Here is a 20,460-nt window from a genome sequence, read left to right on the forward strand (position 1 = left end):
AACTTGGAAAGTTCTGGCATGCCGCACCGCGCACGCGCGAGTGCCTTCCCGCCCGACAGAGGCGCGCGGTCCCCAGTTTCTTAGTTTCCGCGGAGCTAAGAAGACGCGTTTTTTCAACGGCTGTTGAAAATTTTTTGAACTTGCCTTCCCGCTCGCGTAAACCTTTTTGGCTTTTGCCTCTTTCTTTTTCTTTCATTTAAAAAAAAACAAAAAAACTTTTTGTTTTTCATTCAATTTGGCTTTTCCCCTGCGGGGCCTTCTGCCACCATCGAAGCCTCGGCCTTCGATTTGGCTGAAGCGGTGTTTACGTTCATGCCCCCTCAGCCAGGTTTTAAAAAGTGCCAGCGGTGTGCTCGGCCCATATCTCTCACGGACCCACACAACTGGTGCTTACAGTGTTTGGGTCCTGAGCATCAGGCCTCCACCTGCACCCGCTGTGCCACACTGAAAAAAAGAACATTGAAAAATCGCCAAATACAACAGCGATTACTGTTCGGTGCCGAGATGTCCGATCCCGTTCCATCGACTCCGACTTCGGCACCGGTTCAGTCGGCACCCTCTTCTTCGACGCCGCGAGATTCCGCGCCGGCGTCCCAACATGCAGGTAAGCCGGCTAAGAAGCCTTCCCCGCTGGAACGTCCTCCGGTCTCGAGTGCAGTGAGTCCAATCCTGCCGACTGTGAGGCGCCAGCGGAAGCGCTCCGCCCCTATTGAGGTGAGTCCCTCTACATCGGGCTCCTCATCTCCGGGGCGTCGAGCGGCACCGCAGGTACCGCAGAAGAAAAAAGCAGTACCGGTGCCATCCCTTGATGACCGTATTACGGCCATTCTCCAGGCACAGCTCAAGCAGCAATTGCAACAGCTCCTTCCAACTATCCTGGCACCGAACCTTCCGGTGCCGGTCCGCACTGAGCCGGTACCGATAGTGGAGCAACCTGTGTTGTCGGTATCCACTCCCTCGGTACCGATTCACTCCACCTCATCGGCATCGATACCAGTTCTTGCGCCGGAGCCGAGAGCTCAGCATCAATCGGTACAGACTTCGGCTCCGGTACAACCGATTACATCGCCGGGATCGATGTCGATGAGATCGGGTAAGTCGGTGCGCAAGACCCGGCATGTAGACTCAGCTACCCCTGAGTCTCGGGATCGTTCTCCCCATGTCAGGGATCCTGATCTGTGGGGAGATTCAGAAGAGCCTTTTCTCTCTGAAGGAGAATGTTCCTCAGATGAGGAGGAGTCTGCTGTACATGACCCGTCCTCTAAGCATGACACTTCATCTTTCTCCAGTTTCCTGAAAGATATGTGTGATTCTCTGTCTATTCCTTTGGAGGCTGAGTCCAAAAAGTCTAAAGCTTTTTTGGACGCCCTGGACTTTGACCAACCTCCAAAGGAATATTTGAAGCTCCCTCTTCACGACATCTTGAGGGAGACTTTTTACAAGAATTTAGAGACTCCCTTAACGGTTCCAGGGGCCCCACGTAAGTTAGACTCTCTGTACAAAGTAATTCCCATTCCTGGGTTCGACAAACCACAACTTCCTCATGAATCTTTACTTGTCGAATCCACCCTTAAGAAATCTGCAGGAGCCAGTGTATATGCTTCTGTTCCTCCTGGCAGAGAGGGTAAAGCCATGGACAAATTTGGTAAGAGGCTCTACCAAAATGCAATGTTGGCAAATAGAGCTGGAAATTATGGCTTTCATTTTTCTTTCTATCTGAAACATCTCCTTACCACCATGGCTTCCTTTGAGAAATACCTTCCTCAACGGAAACAACAATCTTTCCACCATTGCTTGTCTTCTCTGTTTCAGTTGCGTAAGTTCATGGTTAGATCCATTTATGACACCTTCGAACTTACATCCAGAGCGACAGCAATGTCTGTGGCAATGCGTCGCCTGGCCTGGCTTCGGGTATCTGAACTTGATGTTAATCATCAAGATCGGTTAGCCAACACCCCATGCCTAGGGGATGAGCTTTTTGGGGAATCCATGGATTCGACTACTCAAAAGCTGTCGGCTCATGAAACACGTTGGGATACCCTTCTTAAAAATAAGAAAAAGCCTCCCCCAACAAGGCCTTTTAGACAACAGTCAGCCTATCAACGCCGTTTCACAGCTCGACCATTGCCAACAACTGCTCAGCAACCCAGGCGTCAACGGCAGCAACAGCGTCAGCCTCCCAGGCAACAACAGCAACAGCAGCCTGTAAAGCCAACTCCACAGCAGAAGACACAGCCCTTTTGACTTACTTCTCCAAAGTATAGCCAGTACTCCTATATCTGCTCTCCTGCCTCAACCTATAGGAGGTCGTCTCTCTCTATTCCTCAGCCGGTGGGAAGTTATCACTTCGGACCAATGGGTCCTCAACATCATCCGCCACGGCTACTCTCTCAATTTTCAGACTCTTCCATCCCAAAACCTGCCAAAAGAGTCTGCTTTGAACAGTCCTCAATCTGCCCTCCTTATTCAGGAAGTTCAATCCCTCCTTCTTCTAAACGCTATAGAAGAAGTTCCTCTAGATCAAAAGGGGCAGGGATTTTACTCCCGTTATTTTCTAGTCCCCAAAAAAACAGGAGATCTCAGACCAATTCTAGATCTTCGCGATCTCAACAAACATCTGGTAAAGGAAAAATTCAAGATGCTTTCCTTAGCCATTCTTTATCCTCTTCTCAACCAAGACGACTGGCTATGCTCCCTCGATCTCAAAGAAGCATACACTCACATACCAATCAATGTAACCTCAAGACAGTATCTCCGTTTCATGATCAATCAGTGTCATTACCAGTACAAGGTGCTGCCCTTCGGTCTTGCTTCCTCTCCAAGGGTGTTCACCAAATGTCTCATCGTGGTAGCTGCTTTTCTGCGCTCTCACCACCTTCAGGTATTTCCTTACCTGGACGACTGGTTAATCAAGGCCACATCCGCTCCAGCAGTTCTCCTGGCCACCAACCAAACCATCCAGTTTCTACAAATATTGGGATTCGAGATCAATCTACCCAAGTCTCATCTCATTCCCACTCAAAGACTCCAATTCATTGGAGCGATATTGGACACACTCCTCATGAGAGCATTTCTTCCATCCAACCGTCTTCAGACTCTTCAGTCTCTATGTCAGCAGGTACTTCCACAACATTCCATCTCTGCCAAACAAATGATGATACTCTTGGGTCACATGGCATCCACAGTTCACGTCGCACCCCTCATACGTCTTCACCTGCGAACTCCTCAATGGACCCTTGCTACTCAGTGGTCCCAAGCGACGGATCCTTGCTCACGACACATCTCTGTGACATCATCTCTTCGTCAATCTCTACAATGGTGGTTGGTATCCTCAAATCTATCCAGAGGTCTTCTGTTCCATCAGCCTCCTCATCAACTAGTCATCACCACCGACGCCTCCCCTTATGCATGGGGAGCTCATCTGAACGAGTTCCAGACTCAAGGTCTTTGGACAGCCCAGGAAAAGAAGCATCACATCAATTTCCTGGAACTCAGAGCGATGTTTTATGCCCTCAAGGCCTTCCAACATCTTCTCTTTCCTCAGGTCCTTCTGCTGTGCACGGACAATCAAGTGGCCATGTACTACATCAACAAGCAAGGGGGGACAGGCTCTCGCCTCTTGTGCCAGGAAGCACAGAAAATCTGGACTTGGGCCATAGATCACCATCTCTTCCTGAAAGCTATCTACATTCAGGGAGAACAGAATTCCTTAGCGGACAAGCTCAGCAGAATTCTCCAGCCTCACGAGTGGACACTCGATCCTGTAACTCTACAGTCTATCTTCGCTCAATGGGGCACTCCTCAGATAGACCTCTTTGCAGCTCCTCACAATCACCAGCTGCCCCTATTCTGCTCCAGACTCTACTCCCCTCACCGTCTGGCAGCAGATGCATTTCTCCTCGATTGGTCGAATTTGTTCCTGTACGCTTTCCCTCCTCTGCCTCTTATGTTGAGAACCTTATTCAAGCTCAAGAGGGAACGAGCCACCATGATTCTGATTGCTCCGAGGTGGCCCAGGCAACATTGGTTCTCCCTTCTACTTCAACTCAGTTCCAGGGAACCTTTTCTTCTTCCACTGTATCCTTCTCTGCTTACACAGCATCAGGAGACCCTTCTACATCCCAACCTCCAGTCTCTGCACCTGACGGCTTGGTATCTCTCGGGCTGACTTCTCATGATACACTTTTGTCTCAGCCTGTTCGTTCCATTCTAGATGCCTCCAGGAAGCCAGCCACTCTGCAATGTTACCATCAAAAGTGGACGAGATTTTCTTCCTGGTGTCTTCTTCATCATCTTGATCCAACTTCCCTGGCAGTGGAGTCATTGTTGGATTATTTGCTTTCTTTGTCTGACTCTGGCCTTAAGTCTTCTTCCATCAGAGTCCACCTCAGTGCCATTGCTGCTTTTCATGAGCCGATCCATGGAAAACTTCTATCAGCTCATCCCCTGGTGTCCAGGTTCATGCGGGGTCTTTTCAATGTGAAACCACCTCTTAAAGCCCCTCCTGTTATCTGGGATCTCAATGTGGTTCTTTCCGCCTTGATGAAGCCTCCATTTGAACCTTTGGCTACCGCTTCTTTCAAGTTTCTCACTTGGAAGGTACTTTTCCTTATTGCTCTTACCTCTGCCAGGAGGGTCAGTGAGCTTCATGCACTGGTTGCAGATCCACCTTTTACGGTCTTTCACCATGACAAGGTGGTTCTGCGTACGCATCCAAAGTTTCTTCCTAAGGTTGTCTCTGAATTCCATCTCAACCAATCCATTGTTCTGCCTGTTTTCTTTCCAAAACCTCATTCTCATTCTGGGGAACAAGCGCTGCATACTTTGGATTGTAAGAGGGCTCTAGCTTACTATCTAGAGCGTACGAAACCCCACAGATCAGTTCCCCAACTCTTTCTGTCCTTTGATCCAAATAAATTGGGACGTCCTGTTTCTAAACGTACATTGTCTAATTGGCTGGCAGCGTGCATTTCTTTTTGTTACGCTCAGACCGGACTGACACTGGAAGGTTCTGTCACGGCCCATAAAGTCCGAGCTATGGCAGCATCTGTAGCTTTCCTCCGTTCCACTCCTATTGAGGAAATCTGCAAGGCTGCTACTTGGTCCTCAGTTCATACTTTTACATCTCATTATTGTCTGGATGCTTTCTCCAGACAGGATGGACTCTTCGGCCAATCTGTTTTGCAAAATTTGTTTTCATAATGGCCAACCTTCCCTCCATCCCTCTTTTTGTTAGCTTGGAGGTCACCCATCAGTCAAGAATAGCTGCCTGCTTGTCCTGGGATAAAGCACAGTTACTTACCGTAACAGGTGTTATCCAGGGACAGCAGGCAGATATTCTTGCGTCCCTCCCACCTCCCCGGGTTGGCTTCTTAGCTGGCTTATCATAACTGGGGACCGCGCGCCTCTGTCGGGCGGGAAGGCACTCGCGCGTGCGCAGTGCGGCATGCCAGAACTTTCCAAGTTCTTAGAGTGCAATCACTCTAAAATTGTCCGTACCGGGGCTCCGTCGGTGCCGTCACCCATCAGTCAAGAATATCTGCCTGCTGTCCCTGGATAACACCTGTTACGGTAAGTAACTGTGCTTTTTGGCATTTAAGACTTTAATGCTGCAAGAGGTGGAAGAAAAAGAAAATTCTCTCCCTTGGGTGCCATATAATTTAACACAAGAGGAAGTACAGGCACTGAGAGAGCTTAAGAAAGTCGTCTCTCTGGTTATCCGAAGGGCTGACAAGAGCGGTGCAGTAGTCCTTCAGAATATTGATGATTATAAGAAAGAAATGTATAGACAGCTTGCAGATCAGTCAACTTACAGTGAGTTGGAAGAAAATCCCTCGGATAGTGCAGGAGGCAAAATCTTGTACTATACTAACCCCCTCTTTTACTAAGGAGCGCTAGCTGATTTAGCACATGCTAATGCGTCCATTATAGTCTATGGACACGTCAGCGTTTAGCACACACTAAATCGGCTAGCGCACCTTAGTAAAAGGACCCCTAAGTTTAAGATTCTGGTTATGTATGCATTACCTAAAATTCATAAGGATATCAGATGTCTTCCCGGGCGCCCAATTGTCTCAGCAAGGGATTCCTTATTAAAAAGAGTGTGCAAGTATGTAGATCAATTTCTTCCGGAACATGTAGGTATGATCCCTTCTCATGTAAAAGATAGTACTAATTTTTTCAACTATGGGAGGGATTGGAAATGAATGTATTTCGACCGATCATTCTGGCTTCTCTAGATGGCGGCTTCTTTATATACTAACATTCCACAAGACGAAGCACTGAAAAAGTATTATCAGCAACCCTGCACCCTCAAATGGTGCCTTCAGAATTTCTAGTAGCATTGGCTACTCTAGCTGTGTCATATAATTATTTTTTATTTGATGGACGATTCTATTTTCAAAAAAAGGGGTTGCTGTGGAGGCATCGATTGACAACTTGTTTATGGCAGAATTTGAGTTTCGATGGGTACCGTATTTTCACGCATATAACGTGCATCCGTGTAAAACGCGCACACGGGTATAGCGCGTGGGAAAACAACATTTATGGAAATAAATTTACATATAGCGCGCACACGCGTATACCGCGCATGCTGCTTGCCGCCCCGACTCTCCTCTCGCCGCCCTGCCCTTGAAGTCCTGTTCCCCCCTTGAAGGCCCGCCCCACCCTGAAAGCCTGATGCCCCACCCTGAAGGACTGCTCGCACCTCCCCCCGACGTCCAATTCATCCCCCAGCCCCCCCGCACCATTTGCGGTGGAGAAGCAGCCTACCGTGGGTTCGCGATGCCAGTGAGCCCTGCGCTGCTTCCTCTGCCGCGGTCCCGCCCCTTCTCTGCACTGCTTCCTCTGTTGCGGTCCCGCAGCAGAGGAAGCAGCGCAGGGCTCACTGGCATCGCGAACCCACGGTAGGCTGCTTCTCCACCGCAAACGGTGCGGGGGGGCTAGGGGATGAATCGGACGTCGGGGGGGGGAACCAGCAATGTAAAAAACAAATTGTAAAACGCGCTCACGCATATAACGCGCATGGTTATGCTCGGTTTGTAAAATTGTGTATAGCGCGCGCGTTATATGCGTGAAAATACGGTATATTTGCAATATTTCCAGTATGTGAAGTGCTGGATGATGTGTTTCTTCTATGGACAGATACAGTTCACACTTTATTACTATTTGTTAAACTTAATCAGTGCTGTATAACAATTCATGTTGAGATACAATATGACGAGATGCAGCTCAAGTTTTTTTGATGTCCAAGTTTATCAGTATGATCAGTTTATTACAAATATAAAGGCAGAATACTGAATTAAAAAAATAAAAGAGAAGGATAATGAAATAATTATTCTGGGAGAATTTGGGCTTAAATCTACTTTAAACACCTATAAAAAAAAACTATTACTTAAGAATTTATTAGTAATAGATATCAAAACAATTTTATCCAACTGGAAGGATTTCTATAAATTAGAATATAACATACTAGTCGTTAAGCCCGTTACATTAACGGGTGCTAGAATTTATGTCTGTTTGTATTTTTCTTTCTGTCTCTTTCCTCCCTCCATTTCCCTGTGTAGCGCTGTCTCTGCTTTCTTCCTCAGTCTGCACTCTCAAGCTGTAACATTACTGCTTAGCTTTTTCTCCTTGCAAGCATCTCTGCTCTCTTTGTCATCCCCAGTCTCTTTGCTATTTTTCTCTTCTTGCAGGGGTCTCTGCTCTCCTTTCTCTATATGTTCCTGATTCCTGCAAACTTCTGTTTTCTCTGTATGCTCTTGATCCTGTGTTTCCCTGTAGGTGTCTTTTCCCTTTTTTTTTTTTTTTTTATTCCTTCTTCATGTATGGTTGATTTATTAAAAGTTATTTTATTTTTCCTATTTGTTGCATGCCTGTCTCCTTGGCCGCTGTATGTTTCTATTTTTTTGCTTTGTGTGTTTGTTTGTGTTTTTTTGCTGATTGTCTACTTGGTCGCTGTCAGTCTGTTTGTCTCATTGGCTGCTGTATGTCTGTATGCCTTTTTTTCAGTCTAACTCCTTGGCCACTGTATGTCTGGAAGGTTTTTTTTCCTGAATTTATCCTTGGGCATTCTATTTTGTATTTTTTTCTGTTTGTCTCCTTGGCTGTTTGTATTTTTTTGCTGTCTCTCTGTCTGTCTACTTGGACGCTGTATGTAAGTATGTCTGTCTCCTTGGCTGCTGTATGTCTGTTTGTCATTTTTTTTCCTGTGTCTCTCTCTCCTTGTCCTCTGTGTTTTGTTATTTTTTCAATCTGTGTCTTTAGCCCCCTGTCCTTCTGTGACTGTCTGTGTGTCTCTCTCTACTTGTGCACTGTTGTTTGTTTGTTTTTTTCAATCTCTCTTTAGCTCCTGATCCCCTCTCACTGACCCTTGCGCGACTGCATGTAATTCCGGTTAGGTTTCCATGGCAACCCTGCTCGCGGGTCTGTGAGTGTAGGGCCGTTTTGTCAGGTCTGGCGGCGCCGGGTGGGGAAGAGTCCTGGCTCCTTTTTTGGTTTGGGCCCGTGCAGAGGGGCTCAACAGCGCACAACCACCTTTCCTTCCCTCCCTCCATCAGGTGCAGTGCAGCTCCACCAATGTTAAAAGCAGCCGCGTCGAAATCGGAGCCCTGCCACTGCCGTAGCACTTTCCCCTCTGCCTTGGTCCCGCCCCTTCTCTGACATATGGGACTGCGGCAGAGGGAACGTGTTACGGTGGCGGCAGGGCTCCAATTTCAAAGCAGCTGCTTTTAACATAGGCGGAGCTGAACTGTATCTGATGGAGGAAGGGAAGGAACGGTGGTGCAAATTTGGTCAACGGCAGGAATTGTTTGGCGGACCAAGCACCGTGAAACCGTGAGGAAGGCCGCCGCAGCCTCGCAGCTAGGTAGGGGGACAACAATGGCGCTTATGCTCAAGCCCCCGCCGCAGCTCCTCTCTCGATCCTGGTGCGGTTCGAGAGAGGATTCGTGGCGGCGGCTTGAGCATAAGCGCGATTGTTGTCCAAGTTGCCGAGTTTGGTGACGTAAACCCGCGCATGCGCACTAAAAAAAACGCGACGGATCAGGGAACACGTTTTTTTTTAGTGCGCATGCGCGTCCTACCATTTTATTATATTAGATGGTGGAATATGGTTTGTTTGTATAGTAAATATGAGGACATATACACAATTAAGGGCTCCTTTTATTAAAATTGGAACTGTGTGTTGAATATGAAGGAACAAGCAAACAGAAGAATCTCTCGCTTAGGGATACAAGCAGAAACAACAACTAAAAAGGTAAGGGGGATGTATTAACAACCAAAATATGTCTTTATTAGAAACAGTAGTAGGTCCTTTTGTGCTCCACATGGGCTTCTAGATGGACCCTCTTTATCAGGGCTGGTACAGAATGTCTCGCCAAGATAACAAAGCAAGACAGACTTCATTGCAATATGCTTGTGAAGCTCACTTTTACACAGTTTCTCAGGAGCTAGTCTGTGACCCACAACAAGTGGCTGACCTTAGCTGTGAGCAAACAGCTTGTTTACAAGTTGCAGGCAGGATTCATGATGTCTTTGTTCAGAAAAGATGGTTCATGGCCTAGCAAGGCCTCATGCCTCCAAAGGATGATGCAGGGATACCTCTACAAATTGAATGAGCTTTGCTGCATTTACCATGGCTTTATTAAAGGGGTCCTATATTTTGGAAAACTTGATAAAACACAGATTTACTCCAAAAAGCCAGTTTATTTATAGCCTTTTTTAATTTTATAAGCATTACAAGTTAACACACTGTACACTGTCAGCATCATTTCCTTAGCACAGTACAGGTCAAACCCAAACCTTCATTTTGGATTTTTTTTTTTCCTCCCACTACTTCTTTCTCCCCTCTTCCCTTTGAAATCCACCCTTTGGCAAGCTTTATATTGCAAGAACCTAGCCTATGTGATACAGAAATGTCACCATCTTTAGGAGGGAAAATGCGATTTTAATGAATTCTGTTAGAGCAAACAATTCTGTAATACAACAGTCCAAACCCCCATCCTTTTATGTGAAAGAATAAAAAGTTACAGAAATTTGGACTTATAACTTTTGCTGACTGCTTATGGTTCCATGACATCAAGAATCAGCCATTCTCAACATTTTGGATCTGCTACTTTAGTTCCCTATCCCAGAAATGGTTACAAATATGCTGTTTCGACCAATGGGGGTTAACCCAGGTTTTTCTCAGTGGGCCTTTGAGCCCTTGAGTTTTTTGCTTGCCTATGATTTAACTTTTGGAGTCCTTTGTGGCTTGTTGCCTTGGCTAGATGGTTCTGAGGCTTGTTTAGTAAGTTAAATGGTTCTTGCTCCCATTTATAATCTTGGCTAAACATTCTGTCAAGTAAAAAAATTTTTTACATTTAGTAGTTATTTTTGACAGTAACACAGTTTTTTGTATTACAAATATGCTGCTTCATTTCTTCCCCTACCCCCAGTCTTATTGTTTATTGTGAGCTTCTATACCGCTACTAATGACTGGGAAGTCAATTCAGAGCAGTTTGCATGAGCTTTTGTAAAAGGTGTACAATACATGAGCTTCTGTAGCGGTGTTACAATACAGAGTTGCAAAGAGCTTCTGCAAGGTGTTACAATAAATGGGCTCTATACAGAGTTACAGAGGCTTCTGTAGCAGTGTTACAATACAGAGTTATTAAGACCGGCATAATCAATCATCCTACTTATGTTACCAGCACATCGTTCCTCCTACTTATTTAGCAACATCAGGCGAGTGTACAATGTTCCCTTCCATGTCCTAGCCCCCAACCCATGGTAACAAGCTTCCCTTATTCTGCCCTAGTCAGCTGTCTAACCCCTCATCTTCCACTGTACTTCCTCCTCCCCCCCCCCCAAACTCCTTCCATTTAACATGTGGGATGTTCCGCACATTACATCAAAGCCTAAGTGAGAGTGTTTGAATATAGGGTTCCCATATTTATTAGAAATACCTGTTTTTGTCCCAGAGAGCCTATTAACAGCATTTTGTTCATCACTGTTCCCTCTAAGCTGAATGAGAGTCCTCTACCTACAGTCCTGCCATTGGAGGATGCTATGTCATAGTCACATTTTCAATAGTGAGGGACAAGCAAGCTTTGCAGGATTCCAGGAAACATGCCTGTCCCTAGCAATTGAAATACAGTATTGAAGCACCAACCCCACAGGTTGTTGGAGGACTCCTGCTCAGCTTTTAGGGAACAATGTTGTCCATTGTCGTCATGTTGTGCAGTACATTGTTACTTGAATGAAGAAAGAGCACTTGGAAATATCCCTTTAAGCTTTCTGGTTTGCCAATGTACTAGAGAAAGCACACATAGAATGGAATACAGAATTCTTTCCAATCCCTGTTCTTTGTATATGGGGTGTGTGTGAGGTGGGGGGTATTGGATGGGTAGGTGACTTCTATGTTGCTTATGTGGGTGGGTAGATGTATGCGTATCTGAGAAACAACTTTGAGTCCCTTTGTATAATTTTTTTACTGTATTTTGTTGGTTTGAAAAAACTAAGTAAATCAAGTACTTTATGGTATTAAATATCACTATCAACAAATTCTTTAGCTGTTGCAATTGTATCTTCCATTGAAATGCACTGGACATTTTTGGGGATATTTTCTCCATAACTCCCAAGTCAGTTTTCAAATGTAATGTTACTTTTCTCCATGTAAAACTCAGGCCTGTTCCATTAAGACTTGGGAGAATGAATTTGCTTTCAGATAGCCAAGACAGATGGTCAAACAGATTTTTGAATTCTATATTTCCAGTGTATAATTTCTTTACAGCATTCAACTAGTTTGTAAAGAAATGAAAATATGGAAGACATAAGAGTTGTGTTTATTTTTTCTTAGAGAATTTGGCTCTTCATGATGGCTAGTAAAAGTTCTTTTGGTGGAACTATGGTACTTATAACTGACACTTGTTATAATTATTAGATAGATAAGGAAATAATAGTACATTGAAATTAGATCTGAATTGTGCAAAGACTTTTGCTTGAAAGACATTCTTCAGAAGGCATCTTCTGCCCTGACGTGACATAATGGACATAGACTAGAAGAATGAGCTAAGAAACTTGTATTCTGATTAGCTGACAACTAATAGGGGTTATTTCAGCGTACCGTGATCTCACTGATTTCAATTTCATAAGTCAATAGAATGTTCAGTTTGACAGTTCTAGAAAATATTTTGTGGTTAAAAGTGTACAGCTCTTCCAACAAAGGCAGTAAGTAGCAATAAGTGTCATCCTTCTTGGGCATCATTACTTCAGAGATGGATAGCACTATTCTAAGAACATAAGAATAGCCTTACTGGGTCAGACCAATAGTCCATCAAGCCCAGTATCCTGTTCTCATGGTGGCCAATCCAGGACACTAGTACCTGGCCAAAACCCAAGGAGCAGCAATATTCCATGCTACCGATCCAAGGCAAGCAGTGGCTTCCCCCATGTCTTTCTCAATAACAGACTATGGACTTGTCCAAACCTTTCTTAAAACCTGCTATGCTATCCGCTCTTACCACAACCTCTGGCAATGCATTCCGGAGCTTAAGAGCTTAACTATTCTCTGAGTGAAAAAATTTCCTCCTATTGGTTTTAAAAGTATTTCCCTGTAACTTCATCGAATTTCCCCTATTCTTTGCAATTTTTGACAGAGTGAAAAATCAATCCACTTGTACCCGTTCTAGACTAGACAGTTGCCTAGAATAGCAAAGAGCCACTGCAAACAAAACAATAGGTACAGACAGCCACACAAACTAAGACCTATTTGTCTATAATTTTACTGCAGGAAAGATGCAAATAGCCTGGGCATTTGGCAATTGCCCTCTATTGTTTAAAAGTATGATATCCAGTTTATATATTTTTTAAGGATTGTGGAGGGTTGGTGTTAGGGATTCTTGAATTTAATTACCAAAATCTTCATGGGGCATGGTGTGCAAGATTGAAAGCTTACCTGGTGCACGTTTTCTCTTGCAGCATTAAACTATGTACCCTTTACAAACTTGTAAATGGCATTTGATGTCAGTTATGTGTATTTATCTTGTGGTGATGCTGTAAACAAAAATTATGTCATTTTTATAAGCAGGATATTTATGTTACGATGCTGAAGTTATTCACTTTGATGAAATATAAAATACATTTTCTGCCATCTACCAGGGCATCTGTGACTTTGGTTAAAATGATTATCTACACTAATCCTTGATCTTTTTCTTCCTTTGTATTTTTGTGACCTGCTCATCTTCTTGCTTAGCAAATGGAAGTTCTAGCAGTAAGTGACGGTTCTTGATCTATAGAATGCTTAACAATGTCAGGCTAAAAACTGACATCCATCTGTCTTGTCCACTGTGATTTAGCAATGTTTGATAATAGACTGGCATAAAGATGTTGTTGCTTTAGTTTTCTCTATTTCTAATCCATAAACTCTTGGTCCTTTTTAGATAACAGGGTCTTGTAGTTCATATATAATTCAGAAATGATTAAATTCATTATACTATATCTGGATCAAAGGCAATATAAGCTTTGCATCCTATTTGATAGTTGCCATATGATACATTAAGACCTTACAGACCATTCTCAAAATTTCAGAATGTGGTTCTTCCATATGATAGTGGTTTATGTGAAACACAGATATGGTACACTGGCAACTGATATCAGTGGCATAAATAAAAGAGGATTAAAGAGAGATGCAGTTATGCATATAAATATTGCAGCTTCATTAAATAAGATTGTTATATAATTTACATATGATACATTTGTATATGGCTTTATCGGAGAACACAGTTCTTCCCTCTAGGTCAGATATTAATAAATTTGCACATTCTGCATTGCACAATTATTAAGCTAAAGAACAAGAGATTTTTTTATAACACCAACAAGAAACTTACAGATTTTATGAACTACATTTTCTTTTTCTACCCTGTCATCTGTTGTTGATATTGGTAGAAAACATCAAAACCAAGAAAAACAACATGTCTGCTTCTTGTTTAATGTATAACGCTTATACTTTACTCCTGGAAGTTTTATTGCCTCTCTTAAAATTTAAGTCTTTTGTCTTCCAGGTCTATGCTACTTTAATTATTGTTACAAAATCATCCTAGAATGTTGCTTTCATTTGCCTCTCATCAGCTTCTCACCATAATAGATTTTTAAAATCATATTTCTTTCTCTGCAGTTAATGAGTAACCATTTCTAATATTGCAAATTCCATCCTGGAGAAACTGGCTATGATTTGCTATTTAATTGTTTCATGTGCCCTGGATTACTTGCCCTAAATTTTCAATTTATTGTTTTTCTTTCTAGGAGCTGGAGTTGTGCCGAAGGCTGTACAAGCTGCATTTCCAGTTGTTACTTCTGTTCCAGGCCTACTGCAAACTTATCAGTCAAGTAGACACAATTAAAAAAGAAGCCGAGGTAAACCAAACTAGCTATTCTTACTTGGAGTACCAAAGCTTTGATTTCCAATAAGTTTCTTTATAATTTATTTGACAAAAATAATTTCAGTGTAGTAAATTATGATATGCTTCCATTGATGTCACTAAGAATACAGAAGGGGAGGAGGCATGAATATCATGCACAGGAAGAGAAAGTATAGAAAATGTTAATTGTTTTATTGCAAAAATGAATATAAACCAGGTAGAAATCTTCAAACTGTATGACTGTACAATAGGTGCTTTCTTATAAAAGAAGTCTGCAAAGATGAGAAATAGTGTTATGTAAGAACCTATCTATAATAGCAGTAATTCCACAGCAAATGCTCTCTGTATGTTTTATATGCTCAGATACTCAGATATTTGCAATATATTTATATTTCTGCTAACAGTATTTTTCTTACCTGTTGAATTTTTGTGCAGGTAATGTATTTGGTAAAATTGAGCATCAAAATATGTAATTATCTCACAATAGGTTATAAACATGTCAGAAGAACTTGCCCATCTAGAGGCTTGCCTAAAAGAAGCAATACTGACTTCAGACAAATACATTGAAGAAATAGAAATTCCAGAGGCCTGTCAAGCTAATACAGAGACTGCCATTCATTGCCTCATTGAAACCCTGAGAAGCAAAGAGTTTCTGTCTGCAATAGCACAGGTCAAGGCTTTCAGGTACAATGATTTAAATGATCAGGCTTTTAAAGATGTACTTAGAGGATCAGTTCATGGCTTCTTTTAATTTAAGTGTGGGCTTTATTCCAATTTCTTTTGCTTTTTTTCACCAGATGTCCTCGTCAACAAAAAGGCCAATGTTGCACATTGTTTGAAAAAATACATGTTATATTAAGTTTTTATATTTCAGTAAAATAAAATTGCAGCTATCCAATTCTTACATGAGTAGGGAAGGCTTATCTGTGAGACACTTGAACCCAAAATGCTTGATTTATCACTAGTCACCCAGGTTACTGAGTAGAGGGTTAGGAGAGAGGAGGAGTGTGGTAGCTGTTGTGGAGCAGAGGCCTAAGCTGATTCTAAATCCAGCAGCAAGATTTTTCTCACCCTGGGTTCATGTAGCTATTTTGCTTGTAGATAACTCTTTGCTCCTCTATTCTCTAACAGAGAACAGTTAGGTCTCTGAATTATTGATAGACAAAAAAATGCATGAGAGAATTAGTATGCAATTTCAGGACAATAATAAAGAGAAGATAATTCAGAGCTATTTTATCTGCAGATTTAGCTAGATTATGAGCCTTCAGGACAGATAGGGTGGTTTTTCTCAAGTACCTAATTTCATTTTAGTGTGATACATTGTAAACCGCTTAGGTCAGTAAAATGCAGGAGAGGTATATCAAATCTTAAAAATAAGCATTTGGCAGGTTCTCACTGTCAAATTTAACTATAATCAGTCATTCCCTTAATGGGAAAAATTAGCATCGGTTACAGTGTTGTTGAGGGTTCTGCTGCTGGTGGACAATAGTGTACCTGCAAAAATGAAACCTAATGTATGTGGCTGATTTATTTGGCAAGAATCTGGTGATGACAGTAATATGAGAGGAAAGAGAACAAATAGTAAATATAAAAAATGAAATTGAATTTAAAAAAAAAAAATAAAAAGCTAAGAACATAAAAATAGCCTCACTGGGTCAGACCAATGAACCATCAAGCCCAGTAGCCCGTTCTCACGGTGGCCAATCCAGGTCACTAGCAGTGTTCCCTCTAAGCGGGCGGGTGTTGTGAGCAAACTTTTTTCACCGTGAGCCAAAAATATTGGGCGCCAGCAAGTTATGAGCCAACTCGCCCGATTCTCCTCTCGCCGCCCTGCCATCTGCCGTACGCCTCTTCCGATTGTGCGCTGTGACGAGAAACGTGTGCGCTGCGATGTAATATTTTGTGCGCCAGCGCAGCTTAGCGGGAACACTGGTTCAAATGGTTTTATTTATTTCCCCAAATTTATTTTTGTTATACGCATTGAAAATATTTGATATTGCGTTTAAATCAAAATCTCAATAAACTTGAAACGAGTGCCCGTGAGATTGTGGGAGGGTTAAATACTCAAAACTTAGAAGTTTTTGCTACGCCAGCTTTCTGGTATCTTTACATACAGTGGCGTACCTAGCATATGTAACATCCGGGGCCCATCATTTTTTGGCACCCCCCCCCATCTGTAAGAAAAACATGATTTTTAGTAACAAACCACACGTCACACATGAGTACCTAGGAAAAGGCAGCATCTTACATATTGCAGTGAGCAGTACATCAATACACCCATTGTAAAACTAAACAAGCCAGACCAGCACAGATCAATCCTACACCGTCAATCCTAACAGAAAACACACAGAACACAGAAAACACCTTCGCCTAGTAAGGAATATGTAATCACAAACTAACCCCTCCCTCTTTTACAAAACTGTAGTGTGGATTTTAGCTACGGAGGTAACAGCTCTGATGCTCATAAAATTCTGAGCATCAGAGCTGCTACCACCAAGGCTGGTGCTAAAAACGCTTCACAGTTTTGTAAAAGGGGGGATAAAATAAAAATACATAGACAAAGGTTAAATTGAACCAGCAAGAAGCTGGACTCTGCATACAATGCTTCACAGAAACAGTGACACATGTCTCCTAAAGCAATAAATAAATAGAAATTTTTTTCTACCTTTGTCTTCTGTGGTTTCTCCTTTCCTCATCTTCTTGTAACTCTCTTCCTTCCATCCACTGTCTGCCGTCTCTCTTCCCCTATATGGCATCTTCTCTCCTTCTATGCCCCTTCCAGAAACTGTATGCCTCCCCCTTCCATCTCTCCTTTCACCCCATTGGTCTGGCATCTCTCTCCTCGCCTTCCCTCTCCCACACCTCTCCTCATAGTCTGGTATCTCCCCTTCCCTGATTCTCTGGCATCTCTCTCCTTTCCTTTTCTTCCATCTTTCGCTCCCCCTCCATGCTCTCACATCTCCCCCTTCCTTTTCCCTTAGACTGGCATACCTTCCTCCTACGCTCCAAGCCCTGGCATCTCCTTTAATTCCCTCCCTCATCTTCCTTCTCCCTCCAGCTGGGTACCGCAACACTCTTCCCTGCAGCTCTGCACTTCCCCACAATTGCCATGCTTCGGTTCCTCTTCTTCCTTCCTTCCTCCCCCCCCCCCCCCGCGGGACCCTGCGGCACCATCAACTCTTACTCCCTCTAATGTCGGCCCTGCAGCTCCAGACTTCCTCGCACCTTCTCCCCTCCCCCTGTGGATCGCTATTATTTTAAATGTTATAGCCGCGGAGCTGTATCCATCAGTGGAGATGTCTAACCTCGGCCTGCCCCGGAACTCTTACTGCAGCAGCCGCCCGTCTAGGCAGGAACAGGAAGTCACTGTTGCAGTAAGAGTTCCGGGGCAGGCCGAGGTTAGACATCTCCACTGATGGATACAGCTCCGCGGCTATAACATTTAAAATAATAGCGATCCAAAGGGGGAGGGGAGAAGGTGCGAGGAAGTCTGGAGCTGCAGGGCCGACATTAGAGGGAGTAAGAGTTGATGGTGCCGCAGGGTCCCGCGGGGGGGGGGGGGGGAGGAAGGAAGGAAGAAGAGGAACCGAAGCATGGCAATTGTGGGGAAGTGCAATCCCCCCAATGCGTCCCCTTACCTTACCTCCCCTTACCTTTGCGACGCGTGTGTGCGCTGTGAAGAGAAACTTGTGCGCTGCGATGTAATATTTTGTGCGCGAACGCAGGCCAGCGCAGCTTAGCGGGAACACTGGTCACTAGTACCTGGCCAAAACCCAAGGAGTAGCAATATTCCATGCTACCAATCCAGGACAAGCAGTGGCTTACCCCATGTCTTTCTCAATAACAGACTATGGACTTTTCCTCCAGGAACTTGTCTAAACTTCCTTAAAACCAGCTACCCTATCTGCTCTTACCACATCCTCTGGTAATGCGTTCCAGAGCTTAACTATTCTCTGAGTGAAAAAAAAAATTCCTCCTATTGGTTTTAGAAGTATTTCCCTGTAACTTCGAGTGTCCCCCTAGTCTTTGTAATTTTTTATGGAGTGATAAATCGATCCACTTGTACCTGTTCTACTCCACTCAGGATTTTGTAGACTTCAATCATATCTCCCCTCAGCCATCTCTTTTCCAAGCTGAAGAGCCCTAACTGTTTGTCTTTCCACATACGAGAGGAGTTCCATCCCCATTACCATCGTGGTCGCTCTTCTTTGAACCTTTTCTAGCGCCACTATATCTTTCTTGAGATAAGGAGACCAGAATTGAATGCAATACTTCAGATTAGGTCACACCATGGAGCGATACAGGGGCATTAAAACATTCTTAGTCTTGTTAACCATCCCTTTTTTAATAATTCCTAGCATCCTGTTTGCTTATTTGGCTGCCGCCACACATTGGGCAGATGGTTTCATCGTATTGTCTACGATGATACCCAGATCCTTTTCTTGGGCACTAATCCCCAAGTTGGACCCAAGCATCCGATAACTGTGATTCAGGTTATTCTTCCCAATGTGCATCATTTTGCATTTGTCCACATTAAATTTCATCTGCCATTTGGACGCCCAGTCTTCCAATTTCCTAAGGTCCGCCTGCAATATTTCACAATCCGCATGTGTTTTAACAACTTTGAATAGTTTAGTGACATGTGCAAATTTAATCACCTCACTCGTCGTTTCCATTTTCAGATCATTTATAAATAAGTTAAATAGCACCGGTCCTAGTACAGACCCCTGTGGCACTCCACTGTTTACTCTCCTCCATTGAGAAAAATGACCATTTAATCCTACCCTCTATTTTCTATCCGATAACCAATTCCTAATCCACAACTGAACTTTGCCGCCTATCCCATGACACTTTAATTTTCTCAGGAGCCTCTCATGAGGAACTTTATCAAAAGCTTTCTGAAAATCTAAGAACATAAGAATTGCCACTGCTGGGTCAAACCAATGGTCCATCGTGCCCAGCAGTCCGCTCCCGCAGTGGCCCTTGGCCTATATACACTATATCAACCGGCTCACCTTTATCCCCCAGTTTTACTGGTTTTGTGATTGTTCCCAGACCTCGAACCGATTCACTAAGCGGCCCACCGCCCACTTAACGATCCAATCAACCCATGTAAATTAGTAAAATCCCATGCAAAATAGCCAAGCGATTGATTCACTAATAATTGCTTGGCTATTTTCAATCAGATTTTACTATCCTAAAATTCGACTGCTGCAGACCTGTCAGGAACAGTGTTACCGACAGGTCTGCCGGTTTTATGACAAGTCTGCCTGTCTTTATCTGCCCCATTAAAAAAAACTGAAAAGACAGGCAGACATGTCAAAAAACCGCTGCCCCTCCTCCCCCAGCATATGCGCCCCCCCCCTCACGACCCACAGATGGCAGGAGGGATGCCCACTCCCTCCTGCCACCAGCCGCTCCACCCGACGCTGCCCTCCCTGCCCGAGCGAATATGGCAGGAGGGATGTTAACTCCCTCCTGCCACCAGACGCCTGCCAACATAAAACTAATCCCCTCCCCCCAACATGGCAGGAGGGATGCCAACTCCCTCCTGCTGTCGGAACCGGCCCAGCATACCTTTTAAACGTTGGGAGAAGGAGGGGTGCTCAGTCCCTCCTCCATAGGCCTCCCTCAATGAACTGGGGCCTTAGGCCCCGCCCCGGTGCTCAGGCCCCTCAGGCTCCTCCCTTGGCAAAATATCTGCCCGATTTTTTTTTTTTTTTTAGAAAAGGAAAAAAGCTGCTTCTCCTGTCACTAGTCAGGGCTCTGCCCCAACTCAATCACTTTGAGTCGGGAGTTTGCGTGCAAATCATTTGCATGCAAAACAGATAGTGAATCAATCGCTGTTTTAAAATCGGCCAGGAATCGGCCAACAGCGATTGACTCCACTATCTTTAGTGAATCTGGACCTTATTCTCTCCCAGAATAGTCAATCTGGGATGTGCTAAGGGTTTTTAAAGAGATTAAAAACAGTGCAGAACACTGAAGTTAGGGTAATATTTTCTTTTTCTAAATATGATAGACTCACACTATATATTATTAAATTACATTGGTTACCAGT

The 20,460-nt window shown here is 43.7% G+C and overlaps 1 protein-coding gene across 8 annotated transcripts in view; it reads left to right on the forward strand.

Moving 5' to 3' along the window:
- Positions 1-20,460, forward strand: part of FRYL (FRY like transcription coactivator) — a 768,252-nt gene that overhangs the window by 742,537 nt on the left and 5,255 nt on the right. For 6 of the 8 annotated variants that reach the window (XM_033945802.1, XM_033945793.1, XM_033945809.1 and 3 more), the window contains 3 exons: positions 13,235-13,252; positions 14,284-14,394; positions 14,887-15,083. In XM_033945802.1, the coding sequence (XP_033801693.1) occupies positions 13,235-13,252; positions 14,284-14,394; positions 14,887-15,083 (326 nt within the window). The remainder of the gene's footprint in view (positions 1-13,234; positions 13,253-14,283; positions 14,395-14,886; positions 15,084-20,460) is intronic. The other 2 variants (XM_033945767.1, XM_033945819.1) reach the window with 1 other exon arrangement.

The sequence above is a fragment of the Geotrypetes seraphini genome, chromosome 1, assembly GCF_902459505.1.
Source record: "Geotrypetes seraphini chromosome 1, aGeoSer1.1, whole genome shotgun sequence".
NCBI classification, from domain to species: Eukaryota; Metazoa; Chordata; class Amphibia; order Gymnophiona; family Dermophiidae; genus Geotrypetes; species Geotrypetes seraphini.